Source organism: Salmo salar, chromosome 22, assembly GCF_965601325.2.
Source record: "Salmo salar chromosome 22, fSalSal1, whole genome shotgun sequence".
NCBI lineage: Eukaryota > Metazoa > Chordata > Actinopteri > Salmoniformes > Salmonidae > Salmo > Salmo salar.
Genome location: NC_138312.1, coordinates 62762836 through 62786515, shown reverse-complemented (window position 1 = coordinate 62786515; position 23680 = coordinate 62762836). Strand labels below are relative to the sequence as shown.

Here is a 23680-nt window from a genome sequence, read left to right as displayed (position 1 = left end):
ATTCTTTCAGCAGGTGTTTTATTCATTACCAGGTGTTTTATTCATTACCAGGTGTTTCAGTCGTTTAGCAGGTGTGTTATTCATTACCATGTGTTTTATTCATTACCAGGTATTTTATTCTTCACCAGGTGTTTCAGTCTTTCAGCAGGTGTTTCAGTCTTTCAGCAGGTGTTTTATTCATTACCAGGTGATTTATTCATGACCAGGTGTTTCAGTCTTTCAGCAGGTGTTTCAGTCTTTCAGCAGGTGTTTTATTCATTACCAGGTGTTTCAGTCTTTCAGCAGGTGTTTTATTCATTACCAGGTGTTTTATTCATGACCAGGTGTTTTATTCATTACCAGGTGATTCAGTCTTTCAGCAGGTGTTTTATTCATGACCAGGTGTTTCAGTCTTTCAGCAGGTGTTTTATTCATTACCAGGTGTTTTATTCATGACCAGGTGTTTCAGTCGTTCAGCAGGTGTCTCAGTAGAAACTGTTACACTATATCTGAAGTTATCACGGAGATACTGAGTCAGAGGATTCTTATATATTAGAGAAATGATAACGGATCTGATTGTGTGTGTTGTGTGTGTCCTAGTCGTTAAGAGCATTGGGCCCAGTACATGGAAGGTAAGCTGATTCAAATCCCTGAGCTGACTAGGTGATTTTTATCATAATTCCTCTTGTAAGTGGATAAGAATAGCTGATTAATGACATGTGTACTATACATCAAATAATGTGAGGTCCTCTGCTCAGAATTGAAGTGGGTTTTTTTTTTAGATGTACTTTATAACCTATTTATAAAACTCACAGGATGCCAACACGCACAAACTGTTCTTAACCCTCACGTTGTTGGGGTTGTGACAAGGGTTAGGTTTAGGGGATTTACGGTATTGCAGCAGATGTGATGGACAAAAGTACAATCCCAGATTTGAGAGAGAGAGAGAGAGAGAGAGAGAGAGAGAGAGAGAGAGAGAGAGAGAGAGAGAGACATTGAGTTTCTGTTGGGCAACAGTTTCAGTTGAGATCAATCATGAGGAAAAGCTGTGACTCTGCTTACTCACATATGATGAAGGATCTTCATTTGAGCCATTTTTGCTACAGCAGGAAAATAATCCTGCATTAACAGAAAATGTCAATTATTATGTGGATTATAATTAATGGATGTTTTTTGTTGGGGTTGATAAAAAAAATAAAAAATAAAGTGTAAGGGAAAATCAAGTCTGAAATTTGTGGAAATTCCAAACTTCCAAAACCTTTTTAAACCTCAAATACACTACAACTTTTCCTGAAAGTTCTCCGGCACCATGGGGATCAAATGAAGATCCTATATCTGTGTTTGCAGCAACAGGAGGGACACTTCTCCTCTCTTTTCCTCCCTCCTTTCGTCTCCTATCTCTCCTCTCCACTGCTCTTCTCTATAGTTATTTCCTATTATAACATCAAATATAGCCCGTGTCTGTAGATGTCACATGGGCTGGTGATATAATAGAATGAGGAATTTGACAGAATGTTATTTTAATTCCCAGTGTTCTAGAATCGGAAAGGAGTTCTCTCTGTTCTCTTCTTCCTGGTTTTGGTTGGTTAATATAAGACTGTCTATTTAGCATATCTCAAGCCACAACTATGACTATCCAACATTCTTATGGCTCTTCACTCCACACAAGGTTATTTTGCAATGTGGTATTTTATTAGGATCCTCCAGTAGCTGTTGTGAAAGCAGCAGCTACTCATCCTGGGGTTCCACACAAAACATGAAACGTGACATAATACAGAACATCAATAGACAAGGACACCTCTAGGACAGAACTGTAAAAAGGGCAGCTTGAATTGCCTCCAACCGAGTCATCAAATCGGTAACTTTTCGGTGGCGAAGCTGGCTAAACTTTATCGGAGTCTCGAGTGTGTTCGCGAGACATAGGAGCGAAATCTAGGGTCTGTGCGGAAGGAAGATTTACTGAAGCAAGCAGTGCTGTGTTGCATGCTACCACCAACAACTGAACTGTATCAACCTGTATGTGACTCTGCAGGAAGCTGTCATCATTCTACGTTGACCTTCTTCCTTCCTCCTTGAAAAGTACAGAAACAAACGGGTTAGTGTTACTGTGTGTCAACATGGGATACATTTCACTGTTCTCCCCAGACACACACACACACACACACACACACACACACACACACACACACACACACACACACACACACACACACACACACACACACACACACACACACACACACACACACACACACACTACACACACACACACACTACACACACACACACACACACACACACACACACTTCTCTGATCTGGAATCAGTTTACTCTATGTCATAAAGTGGAGATTCTTGACCCATCCCATTCCTAAATTGCAGTCTTCCACCATAAGCTTCCTAACCCTGTTAACACTGCAGATCTTTGTAATGTTTAGGTATTGGAACAATCTAATCAATGCATTCGGAAAGATGTTTTTCATGGTTCGGGCTAGGCCCCTTAGTTCCAGTGAAGGGAAATCTTAACACTACTGCATACAATGGCATTGTAGAATATTCTGTGCTTCTGACTTTGTGGCAACAGTTTGGGGGAAGGCCCTTTCCTGTTTCAGCATGACAATGCCCCCATGCACAAAGCAAGGTCCATACAGAAATGGTTTGTCGAGATCTGTATCGGTGTGGAAGAACTTGACTGGCCTGCACAGATCCCTGACCTCAACTCCATGCAACCCCTTTGGGATGAATTGGAACGCCGACTGCGAGCCAGACCTAATCACACAACATCAGTGCCCGACCTAAATAATGCTCTTGTGGCTGAATGGGAAGCAAGTCCCCACAGCAATGTTCCAACATCTAGTGGAAAGTCTTCCCAGAAGAGTGGAGGGCTGTTATAGCAGCAATGTTCCAACATCTAGTGGAAAGTCTTCCCAGAAGAGTGGAGGCTGTTATAGCAGCAATGTTCCAACATCTAGTGGAAAGCCTTCCCAGAAGAGTGGAGGCTGTTATAGCAGCAATGTTCCAACATCTAGTGGAAAGTCTTCCCAGAAGAGTGGAGGCTGTTATAGCAGCAATGTTCCAACATCTAGTGGAAAGTCTTCCCAGAAGAGTGGAGGGCTGTTATAGCAGCAATGTTCCAACATCTAGTGGAAAGTCTTCCCAGAAGAGTGGAGGCTGTTATAGCAGCGAAGCCTGATCACTACAGTAGTCAAGTTCTTCCACACCGATCTATTGTAGTGATCAGGCCTTATAGAAACACATCAGTGGGTTTGTTTATGTACACTACATGACCAAAAGTATATAGACATCTGCAAGTCGAATATCTCATTCTAAAATCAAGGGCATTAATATGGAGATGCCCCCCCCCCCTTGCTGCTATAACAGCCTGATCTTAGGCTTGTCCGCGGCTGCTCAGCAAAGGAAACCCATTTAATTAAGCTCACGGTGAACAGTTTTTGTGCTGACGTTTCTTCCAGAGGAAGCTTGGAGATGTCTTTGTGACCAAATATATATATATATATATATACTGTATTTAATTAATTCCTTATTTGTTTTGAGTTGAAAACAGGGTCAAATAAATAGATAATCCACGTGGTTACAGTTTGCAAGCATTTATCTTTCTTATCAAATCTTCAGAGGCATTTTAGTGAAATGAAACTGATTCCCTCAGCATTTCATTTTTACTTTCTGAGTTTCTGCTGAACGTGGTGAACCACACCCCCATTCAAGGTGACATGTTCTATTTTCCGATAATTTGCTAAAATCAGGATGCTGAGTAAAGCAGAAGAAAAGAAACACAGTTTCAAAATGACACATAGAATTAAGAACCACACATTTTATACAAAATTGGCAGATTTCATTCATGTTTCTACCTCTGTGACTAGAGTAGAATGTCCAGGTCAAGTTTCACTCAGCCACTGAGTTCAGTGTGTGTTTCTGTATCAGTGGTTGTGAGTGAAATGATTTCCCAATCGTTTCACTTTTAACAAAACTATTATTTTTTTTTTATTCATTCCGTTCCATTCTGTTCCGACCAGCAAAATAAAGTTCTGAACCGGTTCGAACCAAACAAAAGTTACAGTTTTATATCATTCCTTTCTGTTCCTTTTTAAACCTTATTTTGTATTTTTTTTAAACATTTAGCTAGACATTAAATCCACTTGTTATGGTGGATATGTGGGTGTATAATGCAAGCATCTAGCAACCTAAAGGTTGTGAGTTCAAATCTCATCACAAACTATTCTAGCTAATTAGCAACTTTTCTACTACTTAGCATGTTAGCTAACCTTAACCCTTTAACCTAACCTTAACCCGTTAACCTAACCTTAACCCGTTAACCTAACCTTAACCCGTTAACCTAACCTTAACCCGTTAACCTAACCCTAACCTCAACCCGTTAACCTAACCTTAACCCTTTAACTCCTAACCTTAACCCTTTAACTCCTAACCTTAACCCGGTAACCTAACTCCTAACCTTAACCCGGTAACCTAACTCCTAACCTTAACCCGTTAACTCCTAACCTTAACCCTAACCCAAACCCCGTTAGCCACCTAGCTAGAATTCTTAACATATAGTACGTTTTGTAAATTCGTAACATCTTGTACATTTGCAGATTCATAACATAAAATACAAAATGGATGACGTTGTACATATCATATGGGGCGGCAGGATAGCCTAGTGGTTAGAGTGGAGGGGGGGCAGGTAGCCTAGTGGTTATAGTGTAGAGGCGACAGGTAGCCTAGTGGTTAGAGTGGAGGGGCGGCAGGATAGAATAGTGGTTAGAGTGGCGGGGCGGCAGGATAGCCTAGTGGTTAGAGTGGCGGGGCGGCAGGATAGCCTAGTGGTTAGAGTGGAGGGGAGGCAGGTAGCCTAGTGGTTAGAGTGGAGGGGCGGCAGGTAGCCTAGTGGTTAGAGTGTAGGGGGGGCAGGTAGCCTAGTGGTTAGAGTGGAGGGGCGGCAGGTAGCCTAGTGGTTAGAGTGGAGGGGCGGCAGGGTAGCCTAGTGGTTAGAGTGGAGGGGAGGCAGGGTAGCCTAGTGGTTAGAGTGGAGGGGCGGCAGGGTAGCCTAGTGGTTAGAGTGGAGGGGCGGCAGGTAGCCTAGGGGTTAGAGTGGAGGGGCGGCAGGATAGCCTAGTGGTTAGAGTGGAGGGGCGGCAGGATAGCCTAGTGGTTAGAGTGGAGGGGCGGCAGGTAGCCTAGTGGTTAGAGTGGAGGGGCGGCAGGTAGCCTAGTGGTTAGAGTGGAGGGGCGGCAGGATAGCCTAGTGGTTAGAGTGGAGGGGCGGCAGGTAGCCTAGTGGTTAGAGTGGAGGGGAGGCAGGGTAGCCTAGTGGTTAGAGTGGAGGGGCGGCAGGTAGCCTAGTGGTTAGAGTGGTGGGGCGGCAGGATAGCCTAGTGGTTAGAGTGGAGGGGCGGCAGGATAGCCTAGTGGTTAGAGTGGAGGGGCAGCAGGTAGCCTAGTGGTTAGAGCGTTGGACTAGTAACCGAAAGGTTGCAAGATCGAATCCCCCGAGCTGACAAGGTTCAAATCTGTCATTCTGCCCCTGAACAAGGCAGTTAACCCACTGTTCCTAGGCTGTCATTGTTAATAAGAATTTGTTCTTAGCTGACTTGCCTAGTTAAATAAAGGTAAAAAATTGACATTTACTTACGGAATAATAAGAAATGCTCTGAGACCAGGTTGGACAGATGGGTGCGAGATGCGACTTACATTTTGCTGGTGGAGGGAGAGAGGGTGTAGGAGGAGGCTTGGCTTGAAGCGCTGGGCCTCTTGGCCTCTTGGCTTCTATCAAGGAACTTTTGAATGTCTTTGAACTTCAGAGAGTTGGCTTCACATTAGAGCAGCTAGCTAGCTAGCTAGCTAACAAGCTTATGATTGCAGAACAGCACCAGAATAAAACATTTAAAACGTCTTACCTTTTTGTAGTTAATAAATTCAATATGAAACATGATAACTATAGTATCCTTAACTAGCGTTGAAAAAGTTAATCCACTCTTCTGTAATTAAAATCTCTCTCCCTAATTTCTGAATCATGATTTTAATGTCAGTAGGCTACTAGACTATGTAGTAAGGGTTTTGCATAGAAGCTTTGTTGCGTTTTTTTTGGGGGGGGGGGGGGGGACGGGACATGCACCTGCATTCCCCCTGCAGGAAGTACAAACTATTTCCCATCCAGGACTTATAAACTATTTCCCATCCGTACCTGTGCATATGTTTAAGCAACAATAATAATATACCGTATGTCTATGCTCTTGACCTATGCAAATCTACAAAACCACTGTAGAGGCCTATAATGGATTTGACAAGACAGAATCGGGTTAACACTGCCATCTGCTGGTCATGTGGTGGTACTGTCCTTCACTTATATTGAACGCCACTCAGTAGAACGTCATATCAGCCGCCACCACCAGAGACGGAAGAGGAAGCGAGACAATCCCACGCTCCTTTTTCCTGGTTCAGTCAAATTAACAATACTGCACCCATGTTTCCCTAGCTGGTCCCATAATAGTCCAAATTGACATTTGTGGTGCATTTAATAACCATTTTGCCTCAGCTGGCAACCTTTTTGAAAAAATAGTTTCAGAAAAATCCAGCAAAAAGAACGAATCATTCGTAGATTTTTTTCAGATACACAGCCTTTATCTTCATTTCAACAATTTTATATCTATGATGTACTAAGTACCTTGCTAAAAATCAATGTAAAAAAATCCACAGGGGTTGATTATCTTGATCCCTTCTTACTGCAGCTTTCTGCCCCACTTATTGCAGAATCATTGATCATATATTTTTTACTTGAAATTTGTTTCTGGTGTTATCCCTAAGATCTAGAAAGTGGCACATGTCCTCCCCTACAAAAAGGAGGAGATCCTTCGGACTTAGATAACTACCGTTCCAATTTCCAAGTCATCTTGCCTTTCCAAAGTTTTAGAATCTCTGGCTAAGAACTTTGTAAACTTCTCATTCTATTCTAAATGTGTACCAGTCTGGTTTTAGGACCAGGACATAGTACAGTTTCAGCCAGTCTGGTTTAAGACCTGGACATAGTACAGTTTCATCCAGTCTGGTTTTAGGACCAGGACATAGTACAGTTTCAGCCAGTCTGGTTTAAGACCAGGACATAGTACAGTTTCAGCCAGTCTGGTTTTAGGACCAGGACATAGTACAGTTTCAGCCAGTCTGGTTTAAGACCAGGACATAGTACAGTTTCAGCCAGTCTGGTTTTAGGACCAGGACATAGTACAGTTTCAGCCAGTCTGGTTTAAGACCAGGACATAGTACAGTTTCAGCCAGTCTGGTTTTAGGACCAGGACATAGTACAGTTTCAGCCAGTCTGGTTTTAGGACCAGGACATAGTACAGTTTCAGCCAGTCTGGTTTTAGGACCAGGACATAGTACAGTTTCAGCCAGTCTGGTTTTAGGACCAGGACATAGTACAGTTTCAGCCAGTCTGGTTTTAGGACCAGGACATAGTACAGTTTCAGCCAGTCTAGTTTTAGGACCAGGACATAGTACAGTTTCAGCCAGTCTGGTTTTAGGACCAGGACATAGTACAGTTTCAGCCAGTCTGGTTTAAGACCTGGACATAGTACAGTTTCATCCAGTCTGGTTTTAGGACCAGGACATAGTACAGTTTCAGCCAGTCTGGTTTAAGACCAGGACATAGTACAGTTTCAGCCAGTCTGGTTTTAGGACCAGGACATAGTACAGTTTCAGCCAGTCTGGTTTAAGACCAGGACATAGTACAGTTTCAGCCAGTCTGGTTTTAGGACCAGGACATAGTACAGTTTCAGCCAGTCTGGTTTTAGGACCAGGACATAGTACAGTTTCAGCCAGTCTGGTTTTAGGACCAGGACATAGTACAGTTTCAGCCATAGTACAGTTTCAGCTGCTAAGCTTGTTTTAGATGATGTGTTAAATTGCTTAGATCATAAATATCATTGTGCCGCTTTATTTATAGACCTTTCCAAGGCCTTCGGGCACTGTCAACCATTCCCTACTCATTCAAAGGTTGTCTGAAATGGGCCTGGATCAGGCATCTTTGCAAGTGGTTTGAGAATTATCTGTCAGATAGGACACAATGCATGATTTCTGCATTTTGTCAAGTCTAGTTTCCTCAATTTCAGCCAGTCTGGTTTTAGGACCAGGACATAGTACAGTTTCAGCCAGTCTGTTTGTCAAGTCTAGTTTCCTCAATATTACAAAAGGTGTACCACACGGGTGGGTACTGGGACCGGTTGTCTTTACTAATTCTATAAATAATATTAGTCGATCTGTTAAAACGTGTAATATTCATCTGTATTCAGATGATCCTGTTATATTCGCCATTGTCCCAACTGTTGACCAGGCGTTGTTAGAGCTGCAATCGGACCATGTTACCTTACGGAAATCCCTGGTTGGTTTAAAACCTGTACTTAATGTGGGCAAAACTAAATACATGTTATTCTCTAATTCTCACAACAACAACAACAAATGCTTCAGATGGACTTCATTGGATGGTTCTCCCATCAATCGGGTTCCCGCCTATAAATATCTGAGCTTTTGGATTGACAAGTATGTAACATTTAAAAAAAAATATCTACTGATGAACTACTTCAAAACAGTTTAACACTTCAAAACAGTTTAACAGTACAAAACAGTTTAACACTTCAAAACAGTTTAACAGTTCAAAGAAATCCTTGAGGATGACACATGAAATGTAAAACATTGTAATGAACCTGAAATCTGAAATCCGTTTATACCTCATTCCTACCAGGATGTCACCTGTGTAACTACAGGCGAAACTCTACCCTCCTGATTCAGACTTACTTGCAAAAACTCAAAACAGGAAGTACCAGTGACGCACTCAATACAGAAGTGGTCCAATGAAGCGGATGCTAAGCTACAGGACTGTTTATCTAGCACAGACTGGAATATGTTCTGGGATTCATCAGATAACATTGGAGTTTACCAGATCAGTCACCGGCTTCATCAATAAGTGCGTCCCCACAGTCATCTCTACAGTGACCGACACGTACAGTGTCTTCAGAAAGTGTTCACACCTCGTAACTTTTCCCACATTTTGTTGTGTTACAGCCTGTAGTTCAAATGTATTCAATTATGATTGTGTGTCACTGGCCTACACACAGTACCCCATAATGTCAAAGTGGAATTATGTTTATTTATTATTTTTAAGGTTTACAAATTAATAAAAAATGTAAAGCTGAAATGTCTTGAGTCAATAAGTATTCAACCCCTTTGTTATGGTAAACCTAAATACATTCAGGAGTAAAAATGTGCTGAACAAGTCACATAATAAGTTGCATGGACTCAGTGTGAAATAATAGTGTTTAACATGATTTTTGAATCTCTGTACCCCACAAATACAATTATATGGAAGGTTCCTCAGTCGAGCAGTGAATTTCAAACACAGATTCACAAACACAAATTCACAAAGACCAGGGAGGTTTTCCAATGCTTTGCAAAGAAGGGCACCTATTGGTAGATGGGTACAAATAAAAAAGCAGACATTGAATATCTCTTTGAGCATAAAGTTATTAAAAGAGTTACAGAGTTTAATGGCTGTGATGGGAGAAAACTGAGGATGGATCAACAACATTGTAGTTACTCCACAATACTAACCTAAATGACAGAGTGAAAAGAAGGAAGCCTCTACAGAATAAAAAATATTCCAAAACATGCATCCTGTTTGCAATAAGGCACTAAAGTAATACTGCAAAAAATGTGACAGAGCTTGAAGAATTAAATATAGTAATATTGTACAATCCAGGTGTGCAAAGCTTTTAAAGACCTAACCGGAAAGACTCACAGCTGTAATCACTGCCAAGGAGATTCTAACATGTATTGACTCAGGGGTGTGAATACTTATGTAAATGAGATATTTCTGTATTTCATTTTCAATACATTTGAAAATAATTCAAAAAATATGTTTTCACTTTGTCATTATGGGTTATTGTGTGTAGATGGGTGTGATTTATTTCTTTTTTATGCATTTTTAATTCAGGCTGTAACACAACAAAATGTAGAATCATTTAAGGGTTATGAATACTTTCTGAAGGCACTGTACATATCCCAATCAGAAGTCATGGATTACAATCAACATCTGCACTGAGCTAAAGGCTAGAGCTGCCGCTTTCAAGGAGCGGGACATTAATCCAGACGCATAAGAAATCCCGCTTCGCCCTCGACGAACCATCGAACAGGCAAAGCCTCAATAAAGGACCAAGATTGAATCATACTACACCGGCTCTGATGCTTGTCGGATGTGACGGGGCCTGCAAACTATCACGCATTACAAAGGGAAACCCAGCCGCGAGCTGTCCAGTGACGCGAGCCAACCTGACGAGTTAAATACCTTCTATGCTGGTTTGAGGCAAACAACACTGAACCACGCATGAGAGCACCAGCTGTTCTGGACGACTGTGTGACCACACTGTCCGTAGCCGATGTGAGTAAGACCTTTAAACAGGTTAACATTCCTAAGGCCGCAGGATTACCAGGACGTGTACTGAGAGCATGCGCTGACCAGCTGGCAAGTGTCTTCCCTGACATTTTCAACCTCTCCCTGTAATACCAACATGTTTCAAGCAGACCACCATAGTCCCTGTGCCCAAGAACACTAAGGTAACCTGCCTAAATGACTGTACCCTCTGCTACCGCACGGCAAGCGGTACCGGAGCTCCAAGTCTGGGACAAAAATGCTTCTGAAAAGCTTCTACCCCCAAGTCATAAGACTGCTGAACAATTCATCAAATGGTTACCCGGACTATTTGCATTGACCCCCCTTTTTTTATGCACTGTCTCTATCGACACTCACTGGGCTCTACCCACACACACTACACTGACATTCCTACACACACATACACACACATGCGTATTGACGCCACACATACACATACACACACATACACACACATGCGTATCGACGCCACACACACACACACACACACACACACACACACACACACACACACACACACACACACACACACACACACACACACACACACACACACACACACATACACATGTAACCGATGTGAAATGGCTAGTTAGTTAGCGGTGGTGCGCGCTAATAGCATTTTAATCAGCGACGTCACTCGCTCTGAGACTTGAAGTAGGGTTTCCCCTTGCGTTGCAAGGGCCACGGCTTTTGTGGCGCGATGGGTAACGATGCTTTGTGGGGTGTCAGTTGTTGATGTGTGCAGAGGGTCTCTGGTTCGAGCCCGGGTTGGGGCGAAGAGAGGGACGGAACCTACACTGTTACACACACATACACACACACATGCGTATTGATGCCACACACACACATTCACACATAGACACACTTTCACACTCTTCACATACGCTGCTGCTACACTGTTTATTATCTATCCTGATTGCCTAGTCACTTTTACCCCTACCCATCTACCTCATTACTACCTGGTACTCCTTGTATATAGCCTCATTACTACCTGGTACCCCTGCACATTGATTCAGTACTGGAACCCCCTGTATATAGGCTCATTATTGTTTTTTATTCTGTTAATATACTGAACAAAAATATAAACGTAACATATAAAGTGTTGGTCCCGTGTTTCATGAGCTGAAATAAAAGATCTCAGAAATGTTCCATACGCACAAAAAGCTTATTTCTCTCAAATGTTTATTTATTTACATCCCTTTTAGTGACATTGATACTTTGCCAAAATAATCCATCCACCTGACAGGCATATCAAGAAGCTGATTAAACAGCACGATCATTACACAGGTGCACCTTGTGCTGGGGACAACAACAAGCCACTAAAATGTGCAGTTTTGTTACACAACACAATGCTACAGATGTCTCAAGTTTTGAGGGAGTGTGGAATTGGCATGCTGACTGCAGGAATGTCCACCAGAGCTGTTGCCACAGAATATAATGTTCATTTCTCTACCATAAGCCGCCTTCAACGTTGTTTTAGAGAATTTGGCAGTACGTCCAACCAGCCTTACAAACGCAGACCACGTGTAACCACGCCAGCCCAGGATCTCCACATTCAGCTTCTTCACCTGCAGGATCGTCTGAGACCAGCCACCTGGACAGCTGATGAAACTGAGATGTATTTCTGTCTTTTGTGGGGGAAAAACTCTGATTGGCTGGGCCTGGCTCCCCAGTGGGTGGGCCTGGTTCCCAAATAGGTGGGCCTTTGCCCTCCCAGGCCACCCATGGCTGTGCCTCTGCCCAGTCATGTGAAATCCATAGATTAGGGCCTAATTCATTTATTTCAATTGACTGATTTCCTAATATAAACTGTAACTCCTTAAAACCGTTGAAATTGCTGCATGTTACGTTTATATTTTTGTTCAGTAAATATCCCCTTTTTTTTTGCTTATCTTCTCTTACTTTTTAACTCTGCATTGTTGGTTAAGGGGTCGTCAGTCAGCATTTCATGGCAAAATCTACGCCTGTTGTATTCGGCGCATGTGACAGATAACATTTGATTTGATTTGGCCTGTTTGGTTCCTCTCCCAAAAATTGTACAACATAATGGAACAGTTTAATTTTATTTAACAAGTCAGTTAAGAACAAATTCTTATTTACAATGACAGCCTAGGAACAGTGGAGTTAAATACCTTGTTCTGGGGCAGGACGACAGATTCTTACCTCGTCAGCTCTGGGGATTCGATCTTGCAACCTTCCGGTTACTAGTCCAACGCTCTAAACCACGAGGCTACCCTGCCGCCCCAGTGGACCAGTGGATACCAGGGTTCGAGACCCACAAGGCGTGTGACATTGTTGCAATTCGCAATAAAATCACCAAGTTATAACACACTTTACACATAGGAAGAGTATTACCTGTGTCGACTCTGACAGGTGGTGGGTGGAGTTCAGGGAGATGTCTGTCTGTCTGTCTGTGTGAATGAGACAGGACTTTCTACTCATTGTTTTGGCAGATGAAGTAGTAGACAAAACACTGTAATCAAATAAATAACTGAGCCTATCCCATAATAAGAGGTTAGTGTCTGGGAATGGGGGAGGGTGGAGAGGAAGCGTTGGCGTTAGCGTATCTGCTAGCTACTAGAGTTTACTCCCAACGCCACTTTCATTACGGCTGGGGTGTGTTTGTCTACAATTCTAGCTGCCAAAAAAATGTGTCCACGATATGTCAAAGAAACCCCCCCCCCCCCCCCAGAACAGGTTTGGAGAACACCCCTAGTCTACACTAGGTGGCAGTATGTGCCATATGTTAGAAGAGGTTTACCATTGAGTTAAAAAGAAGAAGAAGTTGTTGAGGAAAAACAGTGAGTACTATCGTGGAAATGATCGAAATACGCGATAAAGTCGTGGTAAAGAATGAGATAGTATTTTTTTTTTTAAATGATAATAATTACCATGTTCAGCCCTATTTAACGTTCATAGTAAAGTTTATGCAATAAACATAATCGAATCTGCTACTCTGAAAACGGAAGCTACTGTTTACTTGGTTGGTGAATTAGACGTTTCACGTTTCAGATCACCGCTTTCGCTCCACTAGCTAGCTATTCACACAGCGGACTATTTGTCCACTCATGCGCTAGGCCCTATGTTAAACTATTTGACAACCGCTTCCAGATTATTTCTCCGAAACACCGTGCCCATCTCGTCGAGGTGTAACTACAACATAATTTGTCGGTTTTACAGGAGAATGGATCGAGCCGTGGTAAGATGTGTCCCGTGGGAATCCAAACTCACTATTTCTTTCGTCCTTGATGGAAGCAATAAACACATGCTCAGGGACCAAACGGAGGAGCTAGGCAAAGCACTGGCACGGATCGCAAACAGTATCATCAAGGGCCAGGGCAAAGCTAAAAAATCAAAGAAAAACAAAGGCGCGTCCACAGACGCCCAGGAGCCCTCTGCACCCGTGAGGCTGTACTACAACGGAGACTTTGTAGCAGAAGATGCTATAAACTCAGATGCCTGGCAGGATGGGGCCATTTTACACGTGGGTGACAGTAAGTACACAGTGGAGAGAAACCCACCCACATTCATCACGGCAGAGCTGCCCGTATCTCTACTGGCCGGGTTCCCCGTTTGCCCGAAACTCAAGGTAGAATTCGGGGATTTAAAAGACTGTCGATTTAAATGGTTCAAGGAGAACAAGTCCGGTGCCGGTGATGAGGAGCTTCGAGGAGAGAATAGTTGGACCGAGACGGGGAGCGAACGGGTGTTTATCCCCTCAAATATGGATATTGGCTCCAAGCTTAAACTGACATGTACCCCGGGTGACGGCGAACGGTGTGGGATGGACAAGGAGTTAGTAACCACCGGTACGGTCGAAGCAGGGCCCGGTTCATGTACTTTTGACAACAGACACATGTACACCAACAAGGTCACAGATGACATGACCATCAGAGTAGTGTCATACAATATCTTAGCTGACGTTTACGCACAAACGGACCTCTCCAAAACCGTCCTGTACCCTTATTGTACTCCCTACGCGTTGGAACTGGACTACAGACAAAGTCTGATTAAAAAAGAACTGTCAGGTTATAACGCTGACCTCATCTGCCTTCAGGAGGTGGACAAGAACGTGTTCTCCGACAGTCTGTCTCCGGCCCTGGATGCGTTCGGCTTCGACGGGGTCTTCAGGATTAAGGAGAAGCAACACGAAGGTTTGGCCACCTACTACAGGAGGTCAAAGTTTAAACTTCTCAGTCAACACGACATCATGTTGAGTGAAGCTCTGACGTCAGACCCAATCCATGAAGAACTGTTGGACAGAGTGAACAGCAACCCTGCCATGAAGGAGAAGGTGACGCAGAGATCTACCACACTACAGGTACAGTAATATGGTGTGTGTTGGCTTGGGATTCGAGGCCCTAAAGGATCTAGCTACAATCGGAGCTAGGTGTGTGTGTGTGTGTGTGTGTGTGTGTGTGTGTGTGTGTGTTGCTCTGCTTGGCTAAGATCTTATGTTCTCCTCTCTAGGTGAGTGTTCTGAACGATCTGAACGATCCATCCAAGAAGATCTGTGTCGCCAACACCCACCTCTACTGGCATCCCAAAGGTAAAGTGTTATTGTATCAGAAGTACATTACAACACTAGTTACAGCCTAGCTTATTACAGGAGTCCAGAGGTGTTTCTCATCAAGTAACAGGGTGAGATAAAACACAGTTAAAACTCTGGGCCTGAGCTATTTATTAACCTTTATTTAACCAGGTAGGCCTGTTGAGAACAAGTCCTTTATTTAACCAGGTAGACCTGTTGAGAACAAGTCCTTTATTTAACCAGGTAGGCCTGTTGAGAACAAGTCCTTTATTTAACCAGGTAGACCTGTTGAGAACAAGTCCTTTATTTAACCAGGTAGACCTGTTGAGAACAAGTCCTTTATTTAACCAGGTAGGCTAGTTGAGAACAAGTCCTTTATTTAAAAAAGAAGGGGTTGTGCTGCATAGCACGACATGGGGTGGCAGGTAGCCTAGTGGTTTAGAGCGTTGGACTAGTATCCGGAAGGTTGCAAGATCGAATCCCCCGAGCTGACAAGGTAAAAATCTGTTGTACTGCCCCTGAACAAGGCAGTTAACCCACTGTTCCTAGGCCGTCATTGTAAATAAGAATTTGTTCTTAACTGACTAGTTAAATAAAGGACTTGTTCTCAACAGGCCTACCTGGTTAAATAAAGGACTTGTTCTCAACAGGCCTACCTGGTTAAATAAAGGTGGAATAAGTAAATATCACAGTTTGAGTTATCACCCTAGTGTGAATCAAGTCCATATTCCAGCCATAAACATATTACATCGTAATAACAGTTCTATGTCCTCACCACAGGTGGGAATGTCCGTCTAGTCCAGATGTCAGTAGCTCTGAGACACCTGCAGCAGGTGATCACCCAGAGTTACCCCGACGCCTCGCTCATCTTCTGCGGTGACTTCAACAGCACCCCGTCCTCGGGGGTCTTCCAGCTGGTGAACCAGGGGGTTCTGCACACCGCCCACCCGGACTGGAACTCCAACGGAGCGGACGAGCTCTGTCCCATGGAGGTCGTCCACCCTTTCCAGCTGAGTAGCGCCTGCGGGGAGCCGGCCTATACTAACTATGTAGGGGGATTCCACGGCTGTCTGGACTATATCTTCATGGACCCACGGGTGCTGAGGGTAGATCAGATGATCCCTCTGCCCAGCCACCAGGAGGTCATTACCTGTCAGGCCCTTCCCAGCGTCTCACACCCCTCTGACCACATAGCGCTGGTCTGTGACCTCAGGTGGAAGTGAAGTAAATCTCTCTCCCCCCCCCCCCCCCTCTATACAGCAGTCTGTCTCTGTACCAGGGCCCCTTACAGTGTGTCTCTGTTCCATGTCTGTCTCTGTACCAGGGCCCCTACAGTCTGTCTCTAAACCATCTGTCTCTGTACCAGGGCCCCTACAGTGTGTCTCTGTACCAGGGCCCCTACAGTCTGTCTCTAAACCATCTGTCTCTGTACCAGGGCCCCTACAGTGTGTCTCTGTACCAGGGCCCCTACAGTCTGTCTCTAAACCATCTGTCTCTGTACCAGGGCCCCTACAGTGTGTCTCTGTACCAGGGCCCCTACAGTGTGTCTCTGTTCCATGTCTGTCTCTGTACCAGGGCCCCTACAGTGTGTCTCTGTACCAGGGCCCCTACAGTGTGTCTCTGTTCCATGTCTGTCTCTGTACCAGGGCCCCTACAGTGTGTCTCTGTACCAGGGCCCCTACAGTCGGTCTCTAAACCATCTGTCTCTGTACCAGGGCCCCTACAGTCTGTCTCTAAACCATCTGTCTCTGTACCAGGGCCCCCTACAGTGTGTCTCTACCATGTCTGTCTCTGTACCAGGGCCCCCTACAATGTGTCTCTGTACCAGGGCCCCCTACAGTGTGTCTCTGTACCAGGGCCCCCTACAGTGTGTCTCTGTACCATGTCTGTCTCTAAATCATGTCTGTCTCTGTACCAGGGCCCCTATCCATAAAGCATCTCAGAGTAGGATTATTATTATTATTATTCTGATTATATACTGTATGGACAGGGGTGGGGCTGATCCTGGATCTGTATTCCCCTGAGATGCTTTCTGAATACGTGCCCAGTGATTGAGAAACATGAATCGAGTCAAATCCATAAACAATGGGATGTGGAGGATCAGTTTAGTAACAGTTTGAGTAAATGAAATGGTTTCTTCTTCATTATATCTTCCCGTGTGGCTCAGTTGGTAGAGCATGGTGTTTGCAACGCCAGGGTTATGGGTTCGATTCCCACGGGGGACCAGTACAAAGAAATACATGAGATGAAATGTATGCATTCGCTACTGTAAGTCGCTCTGGATAAGAGTGTCTGCTAAATGACTAAAATGTAAAAATGTAAAATGATATCCTTCAACCAACAAGTTAATCCATGTACGACTGTTTATCAGACAGGACCTTCTCCTTTTGTCATTATTCAGTTGTAATTTAATTGAATAAAGATGCGTTTCGCTATCCATCACACAAAACCCTTCAGTGATGGAAACACTTGTTTTGTTGCTTCTGAATTGAGTTACACTTTCCATCTGCACTGTGATCGTTGTGTACCCGCAAAGAATACCGCTGCAGATACATTTAATCGTTTGTGCTTTATTGCTAACGTTCATTGAGTGAATAAACAGATACTACTTTTCATTCTACAATATCACAGTGTAATACAGAGGGCATTAGAATACAAATATTATGTACAGTAGGGGGGGAAAAGTATTTGATCCCCTGCTGATTTTGTACGTTTGCCCACTGATAAAGAAAGGATCAGTCTATAATTTTAATGGTAGGTTTATTTGAATAGTGAGAGAGAGAATAATAACAAAAATATCCAGAAAAACGCATGTAAAAATTTTTTATAAATTGATTTGTATTTTAATGAGGGAAATAAGTATTTGACCCCTCTCAATCAGAAAGATTTCTGGCTCCCAGGTGTCTTTTATACAGGTAACGAGCTGAGATTAGGAGCACACTCTTAAAGGGAGTGCTCCTAATCTCAGTTTGTTACCTGTATAAAAGACACCTGTCCACAGAAGCAATCAATCAATCAGATTCCAAACTCTCCACCATGGCCAAGACCAAAGAGCTCTCCAAGGATGTCAGGGACAAGATTGTAGACCTACACAAGGCTGGAATGGGCTACAAGACCATCGCCAAGCAGCTTGGTGAGAAGGTGACAACAGTTGGTGCGATTATTTGCAAATGGAAGAAACACAAAAGAACTGTCAATATCCCTCGGCCTGGGGCTCCATGCAAGATCTCACCTCGTGGAGTTGCAATGATCATGAGAACGGTGAGGAATCAGCCCAGAACTACACGGGAGGATCTTGTCAATGATCTCAAGGCAGCTGGGACCATAGTCACCAACAAAACAATTGGTAACACACTACGCCGTGAAGGACTGAAATCCTGCAGCGCCCGCAAGATCCCCCTGCTCAAGAATACATATACATGCCCGTCTGAAGTTTGCCAATGAACATCTGCATGATTCAGAGGACAACTGGTGAAAGTGTTGTGGTCAGATGAGACCAAAATGGAGCTCTTTGGCATCAACTCAACTCGCCGTGTTTGGAGGAGGAGGAATGCTGCCTATGACCCCAAGAACACCATCGTCAAACATGGAGGTGGAAACATTATGCTTTGGGGGTGTTTTTCTGCTAAGGGGACAGGAGAACTTCACCGCATCAAAGGGACGATGGACGGGGCCATGTACCGTCAAATCTTGGGTGAGAACCTCCTTCCCTCAGCCAGGGCATTGAAAATGGGTCGTGGATGGGTATTCCAGCATGACAATGACCCAAAACACACGGCCAAGACAAAAAAGGAGTGGCTGAAGAAGAAGCACATTAAGGTCCTGGAGTGGCCTAGTCAGTCTCCAGACCTTAATCCCATAGAAAATCTGTGGAGGGAGCTGAAGGTTCGAGTTGCCAAACGTCAGCCTCGAAACCTTAATGACTTGGAGAAGACCTGCAAAGAGGAGTGGGACAAAATCCCTCCTGAGATGTGTGCAAACCTGGTGGCAAACTACAAGAAACGTCTGACCTCTGTGATTGCCAACAAGGGTTTTGCCACCAAGTACTAAGTCATGTTTTGCAGAGGGGTCAAATACTTATTTCCCTCAGTAAAATGCAAATCAGTTTATAACATTTTTGACATGCGTTTTTCTGGATTTTTTTGTTGTTATTCTGTCTCTCACTGTTCAAATAAACCTACTATTAAAATTATAGACTGATCATTTCTTTGTCAGTGGGCAAACGTACAAAATCAGCAGGGGATCAAATTATTTTTTCCCCTCACTGTATGTAATATAAGATACCATGAAACAGATGGGACTAACCAGGGTTAGCAGACCCTATAGCAGACCAAGTTAAGAAAACTTCCATTCATTCCAATGGAAGTGGCTCAATGGCGCTTCAGAGTAAACCTAGCCTCCTTTTCGTACATAAGCAGGAAGCTCAGCTAGTTACAGTATTTATTGAAGAGCTGGTCAGAGAGACAGTCCATCCTCCTCTGTCAGAGCTGGTCAGAGAGACAGTCCATCTCCTCTGTCAGAGCTGGTCAGAGAGACAGTCCATCTCCTCTATTGAAGAGCTGGTCAGAGAGACAGTCCATCTCCTCTATCAGAGCTGGTCAGAGAGACAGTCCATCTCCTGTATCAGAGCTGGTCAGAGAGACAGTCCATCTCCTCTGTCAGAGCTGGTCAGAGAGACAGTCCATCTCCTCTATCAGAGCTGGTCAGAGAGACAGTCCATCTCCTCTGTCAGAGCTGGTCAGAGAGACAGTCCATCTCCTCTATCAGAGCTGGTCAGAGAGACAGTCCATCTCCTCTATCAGAGCTGGTCAGAGAGACAGTCCATCTCCTCTATTGAAGAGCTGGTCAGAGAGACAGTCCATCGCCTCTGTCAGAGCTGGTCAGAGAGACAGTCCATCTCCTCTGTCAGAGCTGGTCAGAGAGACAGTCCATCGCCTCTGTCAGAGCTGGTCAGAGAGACAGTCCATCTCCTGTATCAGAGCTGGTCAGAGAGACAGTCCATCTCCTCTATCAGAGCTGGTCAGAGAGACAGTCCATCTTCCTCTATTGAAGAGCTGGTCAGAGAGACAGTCCATCTCCTCTATTGAAGAGCTGGTCAGAGAGACAGTCCATCCTCCTCTATTGAAGAGCTGGTCAGAGAGACAGTCCATCTCCTCTATCAGAGCTGGTCAGAGAGACAGTCCATCTCCTCTATTGAAGAGCTGGTCAGAGAGACAGTCCATCTCCTCTATCAGAGCTGGTCAGAGAGACAGTCCATCTCCTCTATTGAAGAGCTGGTCAGAGAGACAGTCCATCTCCTCTGTCAGAGCTGGTCAGAGAGACAGTCCATCCTCCTCTATCAGAGCTGGTCAGAGAGACAGTCCATCTCCTCTATTGAAGAGCTGGTCAGAGAGACAGTCCATCTCCTCTGTCAGAGCTGGTCAGAGAGACAGTCCATCGCCTCTGTCAGAGCTGGTCAGGGAGACAGTCCATCCTCCTCTATTGAAGAGCTGGTCAGAGAGACAGTCCATCTCCTCTATCAGAGCTGGTCAGAGAGACAGTCCATCTTCCTCTATTGAAGAGCTGGTCAGAGAGACAGTCCATCTCCTCTATCAGAGCTGGTCAGAGAGACAGTCCATCTCCTCTATCAGAGCTGGTCAGAGAGACAGTCCATCTCCTCTATCAGAGCTGGTCAGAGAGACAGTCCATCTTCCTCTATTGAAGAGCTGGTCAGAGAGACAGTCCATCTCCTCTATCAGAGCTGGTCAGAGAGACAGTCCATCCTCCTCTGTCAGAGCTGGTCAGAGAGACAGTCCATCTCCTCTATCAGAGCAGACCAAGAGGCCTGGACAAACCATTGGAGATGGGAGCGCATTACAATACTTTTGAAGGTAATTTGAATTTGGGCCGACATGCGCAGTGTTTACAGGGAATGCAATCTCTACGAACGTCTGGGAAAATGCTTTTAAAAAGGCAGCTGTCTCTATAACACGTTTCGAACTCCTTCCACGGAGGACTGAGTGTCTGTGGGTTTTTCTCTCCACCCTTGTACTTGATCAATGAATTAAGATCACTGATTAGTAAGGAACTCCCCTCACCTGGTTGTCCAGGTCTCAGTAAGGAACTCCCCTCACCTGGTTGTCTAGGTCTCAGTAAGGACCTCCCCTCACCTGGTTGTCTAGGTCTCAGTAAGGAACTCCCCTCACCTGGTTGTCTAGGTCTCAATAAGGACCTCTCCTCACCTGGTTGTCTAGGTCTCAGTAAGGAACTCCCCTCACCTGGTTGTCTAGGTCTCAGTAAGGAACTCCCCTCACCTGGTTGTCTAGGTCTCAGTAAGGACCTCCCCTCACCTGGTTGTCTAGGTCTCAGTAAGGAACTCCCCTCACCTGGTTGTCTAGGTCTCAGTAAGGAACTCCCCTCACCTGGTTGTCTAGGTCTCAGTAAGGAACTCCCCTCACCTGGTTGTCTAGGTCTCAGTCAGGAACTCTCCTCACCTGGTTGTCTAGGTCTCAGTAAGGAACTCCCCTCACCTGGTTGTCTAGGTCTCAGTAAGGAACTCTCCTCACCTGGTTGTCTAGGTCTCAGTAAGGACCTCCCCTCACCTGGTTGTCTAGGTCTCAGTAAGGACCTCCCCTCACCTGGTTGTCTAGGTCTCAGTAAGGAACTCTCCTCACCTGGTTGTCTAGGTCTCAGTAAGGAACTCTCCTCACCTGGTTGTCTAGGTCTCAGTAAGGAACTCTCCTCACCTGGTTGTCTAGGTCTCAGTAAGGACCTCCCCTCACCTGGTTGTCTAGGTCTCAGTCAGGAACTCTCCTCACCTGGTTGTCTAGGTCTCAGTAAGGAACTCCCCTCACCTGGTTGTCTAGGTCTCAATAAGGACCTCCCCTCACCTGGTTGTCTAGGTCTCAGTAAGGACCTCCCCTCACCTGGTTGTCCAGGTCTCAGTAAGGACCTCCCCTCACCTGGTTGTCTAGGACCTTAAAGCTAGCTATTCGGCAGCGTAGGTGGAAACACTTCAGGCTTCGGCGTGAGTTTCCCAGATCCATCTGCTATAAAACGCCTCCTCCAGTAGGGTGGGGGGGGGGGACTTTGAGTTTGGTGTCATTCAAGCTAAGCACGGACTCCCATCCAACAATTTTCCAGTCATACTTACAGTGGTCCAGAGCAGAAGCGTCCCCAGTCCCAGTTTATCTGTGATGTGACTGACAGACATGACGTTGGGTAGGTCATGTTTATTGGGGAACGCCAGCGGAGCTACTTCTCTCAGCTGGTCCTCCTGGATCTGTGTGGTGTTGCCCTCTTTGGACACAGCGAGCACCATCCCCCCCTACCTCTGCACCATCTCTCTCTGTCTCCTACACCCAGGCTGCTGTGGTCAGAGAGGTCGTAAATTCCTGGAGGAGATTATCTCCTCATGGCCACAGTATATAGAGAGAGTGAGTTTTCATAGAGAGAACAAAGGAATTTCTTCCACCTCACAGAACTTGAGGTCCGAACAATATTTATGTTCTGGAGAATGTATAAAAGATCGGTGAAGAATCCAGCTACGAACTGGTCCGTTTGGCACAAGTTTGTGAAACTCATGAGAGACAATACCGCCACATTACCATAACCCTGTTTATACAATAGCCTCAGTTACATCTAATTGTTGTATAAAATGAATGAGTAAAGATGAAACTATTTGTGAAATGATGTGATGCTATGTAATGATGTTAATGTGAGAGAATTGTATTTCTGTTTAAAGTTTCACTAAGTCATTGGCACGCCCCCCAGGGGCACAGACAGGACCCGGCGTCATGAGACAGGCCCTTTTCTATGCTCCGAACAAAACCCCCACCTAGGTTTTCTATCAGCAGATCATCTTACCTCGATAACAAGAGGGCCAAGGTTTGAGACCAGACCAGTACCTCTATCACAGAGGGAAATAAGGATTAAGTAGATTGCTGAATCTTTTAACCATCCCACGTGGTTAAACTCTTAAGACTATCGATACCGACAGAAATAAGAACAAGTCTTTGATATTAATTACTAGTCTGCAGCTAGGAATTCGGTATCATTGAACGCGAAGACCGACAACCACCGAAACATCTATTCTATAACGACATGAATGAATGTCACTCTGAACTATTCTAACCGAGAGAGAGGGCGGACAAACTCTCCAACAGAAACAAACTTTTCAACAGAGATCCCAACGACACACTGAGCGTAAATATATATATTGATTGCAATTGTTCCCGAATGCTTCAGCGTTCATGTGCAAAGGATTAGCATTTCAATTGTTATAATTATCAACTTTATAGTGTCTCTTATCTTTCGCGCCCTTATCAGTCCCTCTGTCTACCAAGCCGCCATGCCGGTTTAGCCCACTAGGGCACATCCTCCTATCATTCCCTTGTAACCATATCTACTTGTTTGTTTATGCATTTCTGTGAGTACTTAGTTAGTAAATAAATGATTTTAAGACAATTGATGTATGGATGACTCATAGTGAAGACTGGGTTCGTGCAGATAACCAACAATTTACGACGTTTGGAATGAGAGACTAACGTGAGGTAAATAATAATTCATTAATCAGAAGACTAAGTGATCAGATATTAAAATATCTGAAAGTTATATTAGGAAAATTATAACTTTGTAAATTTAATATTTTCCTTGGTGCCCCGACTTCCTAGTTAATTACAGTTACATGATTAAGTAGTTAAATTACATTATAATAATTACAGAGAATTCTTTCTA

The 23680-nt window shown here is 44.4% G+C and overlaps 1 protein-coding gene across 1 annotated transcript; it reads left to right on the top strand.

Moving 5' to 3' along the window:
• Nucleotides 1–13397: 13397 nt before the first annotated feature.
• pde12 (phosphodiesterase 12) lies at nucleotides 13398–17436 on the top strand. The gene is made up of 3 exons (XM_014187083.3): nucleotides 13398–14755; nucleotides 14905–14983; nucleotides 15746–17436. The coding sequence occupies exons 1-3, from the start codon at nucleotides 13517–13519 to the stop codon at nucleotides 16186–16188; spliced, it is 1761 nt and encodes a 586-aa protein (XP_014042558.3). The 5' UTR covers nucleotides 13398–13516; the 3' UTR covers nucleotides 16189–17436.
• The last annotated feature ends 6244 nt before the right edge of the window (nucleotides 17437–23680 follow it).